This window comes from Colossoma macropomum, unplaced genomic scaffold, assembly GCF_904425465.1.
Source record: "Colossoma macropomum unplaced genomic scaffold, Colossoma_macropomum, whole genome shotgun sequence".
NCBI lineage: Eukaryota > Metazoa > Chordata > Actinopteri > Characiformes > Serrasalmidae > Colossoma > Colossoma macropomum.
In genome coordinates, this window is record NW_023494793.1 from 1,427,754 (window position 1) to 1,437,325 (window position 9,572).

At 40.5% G+C, this 9,572-nt stretch overlaps 1 protein-coding gene across 1 annotated transcript in view; it reads right to left on the reverse strand.

Annotated features, from left to right (window-relative positions):
- LOC118813042 (leucine-rich repeat-containing protein 75B-like) overlaps positions 1-9,236 on the reverse strand; it is a 58,003-nt gene extending 48,767 nt beyond the window's left edge. The window contains exon 1 of the mRNA XM_036578178.1: positions 8,640-9,236. Coding sequence (XP_036434071.1) covers positions 8,640-8,915 — 276 coding nt within the window. The 5' untranslated portion in view covers positions 8,916-9,236. The remainder of the gene's footprint in view (positions 1-8,639) is intronic.
- Positions 9,237-9,572: the final 336 nt, after the last annotated feature.

Sequence of the window (9,572 nt, forward strand, 5' to 3'; positions counted from 1 at the left end):
TTTTTGAAAAGGTTTCCATATAGCACCAAAAAGGGTTCTTCTATTGTTATGATGTCAAGAGCCATTTGTGGTGCTATATAGAACTCTTTTCAAAAAGATTCTATATAGAACGACCTACAGCACATCCTCCATCAATCTGAAGAATGCTTTTAATGATACAAAGAACCCTTTTATCATGGAAAAGGTTCTTTAATAAAGGGCCCTTGAGGAACCATAGTTTGCACAAACTGCTAGAATGCAGCGTGTGGAAAGCCACAAAAATAGACAAAAGGCATATTTTTGAGCCTTATGCTGCATGACGCACAAAGCCAGTGTGGAAAAACACTGATTAAATGGGAGGGTATTCCTCACGGGAGGTTACCTCGTCTGGTGTAAAATGGGCTCTAGAGCTTCCCCTGATCCCAAAACACCTGATGCCACAAATGAACTAATTAACGAGCTCTGAGACTGAGGTGAACTGTGTTCGTTAGAGCAGGGAGAACACCAACACAGGGAACCACGGGGAGAGATAAGCTGGGCATAAACATGTATCTGAAGATGGCGATTCCACTACATATTTATTCCACTACTACAGGGCTCAGTAACCCAAATGTTAAGAAGTGCCATGTTGTCAAACAACCTCAGGAGCCACAACACTATGTCCATTTTAATGAAGTAAGATTTTACCATCCTGGCTGAAATTATGTCTTCATATGTGCCAGCTAATGTCTTGGTATAGACCAAAAAATATAATATAAAAACACAGACTCACTTTGCGCAGCTAAAAAAGTCTTGTAAAATGTCTCTCAATGTTCAACTTTTCACGAGGCTAAAGTCGCTTCTCATTCGCCACCTTCTTGTTTGAATTTTCTCGTTCTACCTTAAACGGTGCATCAGCCAGCTTCTTGTTTGAATTTTCAAATGTAACTGCTGCACCATTTAAGGTGGAACGGGAAAATTCGAACAAGAAGCTGGCTGATGCATCATTTAAGGTTCTTTGTAGAACCATCTACAGCACATGTTCCATCAATCTGAAAAACCCTTTCATAATGCAAGAAACCCTTAAATCATGCAAAAGTTCTGAGTGTTCATGGTTCTATAAAGAACCATCATCTTGACTAAAGAACCCTTGAATAACCATCTTTTGAGAGTGTGCTAGGATTTGCAGATTTTTTAAAGTTGACAGGTATGTGATGAAAGTCGACTCGACATCAACTAATCGCCGATGACGTCATGAATAAAATCACAGGAGAAAGGAAAGATTCACAAAAGGTGACTTTAAAAATCTGTGACAAAGCCGAACTTCACAAGACAGCAGAGCAGGATGAGCCCTGGATCGCATTGCTAGCCTTCAGGGAACTGGAGATACAGACCCTGGAATCTCTCAAATCTGTATCCGACTTAGGCGCAGTCGGTAGGCGCCCTTGCCGAGATGCCATGTGTTGTTGGGAAGGGGGCATAACACGGTGAGAAGTTGGTTATTCTTATTTTCCCTGAGTTATGCCCCCTTCCCAACAACACATGGCTTTTTATTGTAGTCTTCAGGAAACCGAAGATAACAACATTCACTATCTGATCTTTGAAGCTCTGAAGATCGGTGGAGAAATGTTACAATGCAGCCAAACTCCCACAAGTCGGTAGAGCGTGACGTGTCTTTTCTGGCAACCCCTGGATCGCTCTGCTAGCAATCAGGAAACCGGATATGCACCCTGAAATCACCAGACTACTCACCTTCTCGTCTTCTCTGAGGCATCCATGCTGTCAGTGTCAATCATGTGATCATTGACTAGTCTAAAAAAATTGTTGGGAGGCATTTATACCAGAGAAAGAGGTGCCTAAAGAGTGTACAGTGAAGTCTGTGAAGGATTAGGATGATAAACTTCTCATTACGGGGGGCGCTAACAGGAAAAAGACCACAGTAGCTTGTGTTCCAAAGCAATTCGGAAATGAAGGTTCCTTCTTAATCCACTGAAGTGCTAATCCAGCTAAGCAACACGGCTGGGGATATGATTAACTGGACGCATACACTGTAAAAATGTCAAATTAACAGTGACTTACAATTTAACACTAAGTGCAGTGGGTGATTTTGAGGCTGTAAAACCTGGACTAAAGGAACAGCAAAAAACACACTGAATCTGACATTCAATTCCGATTTGAGACTCTTTCATACGTGGTACTGAAATCCGATACGTATCCGATCTGCGGCAATGTGACTCAGTCTGAACAACCAGATCGGAAGAGTCTGTTCTACAGTTTCTCATTAGGTTGAATGAATAACTGACTCTAAATGTAGGTATTGTGGTATAAACTGAGTCTGTTCTACAGTTTCTCATTAGCATAGTTCATCTGGTCAGGCTACAGACAATGACTACGTTCACTTTTTGACTTTGCCTGACTTCGGCCGACTTGGTCACCATGAACTGCTGGTGATTACAAGGGCTGTAAAAACACTGATGCATTTAATAATATACACTTTTGACACACATCAAATTAACTGTATGTAGGAATAAAGGAAAAATTACAAAATTGGCTCCCCGACTCTAAAACTCTCTTCACCCACATGTCCAACAGGCCTATTCCAGCTCCTCATTTGAATCAAATCTTAAAGCCCATCTCTTCTTTCTTGCCTATTACCAACCACAGCCTTAAATTAGCTATCAAGTCTTATGTTTCTGCTTGTGATCCTATGGTTTTGTGTTTCCTGTCTTCGTGTCTGTCTCTACTGTGTTTATAAGAGTCTGTGTCTATCTGTGTTTTAAAAATCTGTAAGCATCTTTGAAAAGCGCTATGAAAGTGTAATATACAACCCCATTTCCAAAAAAGTTGGGATGCTGTCAAAAATGTGAATAAAAACAAAATACAATGATGTGTGAATTACTTTAAACCCTATATTTCATTGAAAACACTACAAAGGCAACATATCAAACGTTGAAACTGAGAAGTTTTATTGTTTATTGAAAAATATATGCATATTTTGAATTTGATGGCAGCAAGACGTTCCAAAAAAGCTGGGACGGGGGAACAAAAGGCTGGCAAAGTTGTGTAATGCTAAAAAAAAACACCTGGTGGTTAATTGGAAACCGGTCAGTAACATGATTGGGTATAAAAGAGCATCTCAGAGAGGCGGAGTCTTTCAGAAGTAAAGATGAGGAGGGGTTCACCACTCTGTGAAAGACTGCACCATCAAATAGTGCAACAATTCAAGAATAACGTTTCTCTACGTAAAATAGCAAATAACTTTTACTTTTCATCATCTATGGTACATAATATCATTAAAAGATTCAGAGAATCTGGAGAAATCTCTGTATGTAAGAGTCGAGGCTAAAAACCAGTATTTGCTGGCCATGATCTTTGGGCCCTCAGGCAGCACTGCATTAAAAACAGACATGATTCTGTAGTGGAAATCACTGCATGGGCTCAGAAACACAGTTCACACTGTCTGTGAACACAGTTCATCACTGCATCCACAAATGCAAGCTAAAACTCTGAAATGCAAAGAAGAAACCGTGTATATAAACAGGATCCAGAAACGCTGCCACTCTCTCTGGGCCTGAGCTCATTTAAAATGGACTGAGCTGAAGTGGAAAAGTGTCCTGAGGTCTGACGAATCAACATCTGAAATTGAAGACCACTCAGCTTGTTATCAGTGCACAGTTCAAAAGCCAGTATTCATGATGGTATAGGGGTGCATTAGTGCACATGGCATGGGTGACGTGCACATCTGTGAAGGCACCATTAATGCTGAATGATATATACATGTTTTGGCAACATATGCTGCCATCCAGACGACGTCTTTTTCAGGGAAGGCCTTGATTATTTCAGCAAGACAATCTAAAACCACATTCTGCATGTATTACAACAGCATGGCTCCATATTAAAAGAGTCCGGGCGCTAAACTGACCTGCCTGCAGTCCAGACCTGTCACCACTGAAAACATCTGGCACGTTATGAAATGGAAAATATCACAAAGGAGACCCCGAACTGATGAACAGCTAAAATCCTACGTTAAGCAAAAATGGTAAACATGCACAGTGGTAAACAGGCCCCCGTCCCAACTTTTTTGGAACGTGTTGTTTGCATCAAATTCAAAATGGGCAAATATTTTTCAAAAAAACTATAACAATTTCTCTGTTTCAACATTTGATTTGTGGTCTTTATACAATTTTTAATGAAATATATAGTTTAAATGATTTACACATCACTGAATTTTGTTTTTATTGACATTTTGCACTGCGCCCAATTTTTTTGGAAATGAGTTGTATTATTATTTTTATTATTATTATTATTATTATTATTATTACAACATCACAAAGGCGACGATATTGCCAGGAAGGTGACAAGAAATCTAAAGAATAAAGTATGACCTACAAGGGCTTTATTTCTTTTAAAATAACAAACTCAGCTTTTTTTTTGTCCTGGGAATAAAAACTGGTGTTTATGGTGGCCATAAAAGGAGCTGCCAGAAGGAGGAAATCAAACAAACGGCATCCCCATTGGGACAGAGAACCAAAGACGAGAACAGATCTGAAATTCTTAGAATAAAAACAATAGTCATGTTTGTCATCGGAGATTCCAGCCAACGACAGTGACATTCTGACGTCTTGCTTGACGCAAGATTTTAATGGTGAGGTTCTGCAGTGCTGGCGAAAGTTGAATGAAGTCGGTTCTGCGCAGGGCCACATTAGGCCACTGGTTAAACAGCTATGGAGCACGGAGATGTGAGGAGAGACGCCAGGCTGGGGTTAAAGGCATTTCTTTCCCACTGGGATTAGTAGAGCTCACTTCCTCTGCTAATGTCATGTGACCAGCAGAGCACCAGTAGTATGAGTTTGCACTGCAAGCGACAAAGATGCGATGTGTCAGACTGAAAGCTCAGTTTAAGCTTTCGGGACGCAGTCGCAGCATGAGCAGCCCTGAAAATGAGTCACCGAGACACAGTAGGAGGAGAACATGCGAACGAAGCTGAGAGAACATTCTGTCTGGATTTAAATCACTTTCTTATTGCTGAAGGTGGTGCCACGACAACTGTGACATCAAAGTCACGTCCATTACATTTCTGCTCACTAGTGTGTCCTGGAGTGTGAGTGGTGTGTGAGTGTATGTAAATGCAGCTGTGATTCAATTCACCCAACCCTAATTTAGAGGGACTGTATCAATTTCCCCACTTTTTGGTAATAACAATTGTATGTAATCTAGGAATGTAAAGATCATTAATTTTCTACGTCCTATTCCGATATGAGTATATAAACATTGCTGTATACACCGACCGGTGTGTATCCACAATGTTCCTGCAAATTTCCAAAAAAACTTTTTTTTATATGTTTAAATCACAATACTAAATTAAAAAATAATAAAATAAAATACTAATAATTGTAATGAAAGAAAACAAGTAAGAAAAGAGTGGTAAGAAAAGGGCAGAATTATTATGGCTTCAATACAAAATGCAAATACTTAAAAGGTGGCTGTTTAGCAAAAACAGTGGTTCTGTATAGAACCACTGTAATATGTAAATGAATATGAATATGTAAAAAGAAAAACATTTGCGTTAAGTGATTCCTTGCCGGGTGAAATGGTTCTTCAGACTCATAGGGAATGTATGTGTTCCCTGTGTTGTATATGGTTCTATATAGGACCAAAAAGGGTTCTACCATTGTTATGATATCAAGCTTGTAATAATAGAAGATTTTTTTTCAAAAAGGTTCCACATAGAACCATAAACAACACATCAATCTCCATCAATCTGAAGAACAATTTCACCATGCAGAGAACAAATTAAGCATGCAAATTGTTCTTTGAGTGTTCATGGTTCTATATAGAAACACTGTCTTTACGACAGAACCCTTGAAGAACCATCAGCTCAACTAAAAAGCTGCAGGCAGTTTAATGTATTTAGTCACATACTTCAAAATAAAGGGTCCCACATCTTATAAAAAAGTCTTGATACATTCTCTAATGGAATATTTAATTTTCCCAAATTTATGAAAAACTCCAACACATCGGGCAAAGGTTGGTGGACAGATGTCCTTCCATTTCAACAATATTAAACAAAACAACACAATCAGTTTTTGGCCCTGATAAATGGACAGCAATTGGAAAACACAACAAAAACTGCCACCAGCCAGATTATCTCCAGTCCGATTGAATTAATTTCGATTACAGATTAAGATGGAGGTGTTTATTCTCACTCTACTCAACAATCTGAAGAAAATCTACAAGTAATCTGATCCAAAATTACACGCATGCGTAGAGGACCGCTTAATGTAGACGTTACCATGACAACCAGCATCACGTGAGACGAGCAGCAGTGATTTACCTGAGTTTTCAGCTGGTGCGCTTGTGTTTTCAACTGCTTTATAAATATGATGGACTCAGGGAAACGTACTTTACCTGTACTGATTAAAGAAGGGCGAGAGGAAGACGTCACGTCCTGCTACATTCGGAGACGCTTAAGCTTGGATGCCAGTCCCACCGGCGAGGACACGAAACCTCCATCCGTTTTTAATTTGCTCCCAGTTTGTGTTCATTTGCTCATGTACTCAACTGAACCAGTTTCTGCTCCGCCATAGTGAACGCTATAAACTTTTGCTATGACGCAGATGCACATACTCAATGTCCGATTGGGAATGTAATTGGATACAGCTGTTTACAGACCATTATTCTCCTTTTTAACTGACTATTTACTTGTTTAATCTGACAGAAACTGTATTCGGAATTGTCTATCGGTCTAGTCTATTCCGACTGCAAAGTGTACACGGACGTATTCTATTCCAAATGAGCTATTAGTCGGATTACTACTGGATTATCAGGCTGAATGTAAACGTGGCTGCTGTTTAAGATAAGAGATAATATAGAAGAGGAGACTGTTCACTGTAACACTCAACATGGCATGAGTTTGTTGAAAGTGTCGCCTTCTACATCGACTCACCAGGGTAAAGTGAGAGACCTGCAACATAAATCAGCCAAAATCAAAATTATATATTGCTGTTATGATTGCTGAGTATGTGTTTGGGGCAAAAACCTACCAAAATGTGATCTTGGCCGATTCTGATTGTGCTTCCAATGTAAACTGTAAACTGTGGAAGTCCCAGGAAACACAGAGTAAGACATTAAAAATGTTTGTATGTCACTAAACTTGAGTGTTGCATTAAACATTCAGCAAAGCTTGAATGAAAAACGAGATATTAATATGACAAAACACAGCTTAAAAACTGCTGAACGGCCCTGTCTGAGAACTGTGTGGGCGTGGCTAATGAGCAACTGGCTCCACCACTCATATAAAACTATTTTTTATGTGACACTAACTGGACGGAACAGGTCACAGACAAACAGGAGCCTTTTGATTGGTCAGGGGAATGCTGATGGAAGCGCTATCCAAGATTAGGACCTCCCAGTTTATGTCAAGATATGAAGAAATACATTGGTCATTTATCGGTCAGTGGAACATTATTTACAGGGCTAACTTACTACATGTCCCCACGGCGTCTTTTGTTTGCCTGCAAGGACAAGATAAACCTAATAACAAAGAAAACACAGATTTAGGTTCCCTGAGTCTTTAAATATTTCAAACCTCCATCCATATATGGAAACTGCAAAACAGGTTGATTTAAACCCAATGTTTGTCACATTAACCAACACATACATCTGTTTATTCAGCCCACAGCAGAATATGGGCACTAAAAGATCATCTTTGGCCACTTTTGCTATTTCTGAAGTCGATCTTCCCCACAGAGAGCGGCTAAATGTCCCCACGGCGTCTTTTCCCACCATTCTGAGGACTCAGGAGTTAAATCCATGGCCATATATAAACACACATACACATGACCACACTGTCCTCGTGACCTCGTGTTCCCCTTGTGTCTCTTTGTGTTAAGTGCTGTGCTGTCATATCAGCCTCACCACATCACTGATTTCAGTACAGCCTGTCCAGTCTGTGGTTGATTCAGGTGAGCTGGAACGTTCTCCTGAACAAGGTGACACACTGCAGCACCTCAGAGAGGTACGGCCAAACAGCGTACGTGGAGAGAGCCCCGCTCCACGCCACTCCTGCTGGTGCAGCCTGGGAAACACTTGCGAATTGTGGACAAAAACAAACAATAATAACGCAGGCTGGTGGTGCAAGAAGCGATGCAGCTGCATGGCAATACATTTGGAAAATGCAATGTGCAAAGAGCGCATAGTGGGTTAGAATAACGACAAAAGCATTAAACAAAATCATGACCGGGGACATTAGTTGCTTGGACCCCTGCAACGTTTTGCAAATGCAATACAGTACGATACAGGCTGGAATAGCAACAATGGCTCAAAAGAGATGGTTCTTCAAGGGTTTTTTAGTAAAAGGTTCTATATAGAACCATAAGTTCTATACAGAACCATTTTATGCATACATGGGTCTCTGCATAGTGAAACATGTAAATGGTTCTATATATTACCAGAAAAGGTTCTTATATTGCTACAAGCTTGACATCTTAACAACAGCAGGTGCCATTTTCAAACATGTTCTGTATAGAAACATATACCACACATTCCACCATGCACAGAACCATTTAAGCCTGGAACGGTTCTCTATAGACCTCATGGTTCTAAACAGAACCATTGCCGTTACTAAAGAACCATCTCTTTAAAAAGAGGTGCAGATGACCACCACCACATCCAGCCCTTACCTTTCTCAGCCTTCTGAGCACGTCTGTAGCCTCCTCGATCTTCTTCTGCCGCAGAAGCTGCTGGATCTCCCGGATCCATGCGACCCTCCTGGCGTAGGGGCTCGGGTCGCTCCGGCGGAGCATCCCGGGGAGTCTGTCCGGTCTGAGCAGCATGAAGTCGGCGCTGCCGCGGCTGCCGCTCCGCTCTCTCTCCCCGGTGCTGTCCAGATGTCTCCGGCGCTTCGCCGAGAACCCGTCGTTGTCCAGGCTGCTTTGGCGGCTCAGTCTCGAACCCATGTTTTCATATTTCTCGCAGAAAAACACGGTTTTCGTTTTCCTTCCACCTCACAGAGACAGATGACGCCCAGGCTAACGGCTCCCCTCACTGACAGACTGGCTGAACTTGGCTAGCTAACGGTAACGTTACTCACCCGCTCGGTCTTATTTTCAGCGGTTCTTTTAGTCAAAATACTACAAAATCAGCTTCGCATCGTCTCCGGGGATCTCATAGTTAAATTCATGAGGTAAACTGTCATCGTAATGTTTGGATTTATTCACATTTGTCTGTTTTTTGCGGTGACAGCTGCCTCATCCTATGAGTTGGTATTCAGTAGACGACCTTACTCACAGCAGTGCTGATATTTATGTGTTCCTTTCCCCACCCGTATTCCGACAAACCCCTCCCCCCCAGAAATCACTCTCACTTTTTATTTAATTATCGCTGTAAAAATACGTAATTATTAATTTAGTAATGTTCTACACTGATTATGAATAAGTAACAATGATATACAGTAATATTATAATGCAACATAACATTGATTTAATGAACAATTACATATTTTACAATACTTTTTATTTATCACTTGCAGTAATAAATATTTTTACACGAAGTATTACGAAATATTTTACAACGATTGTAATAAATAATAATGTAATATAGAAATATTTATTTAA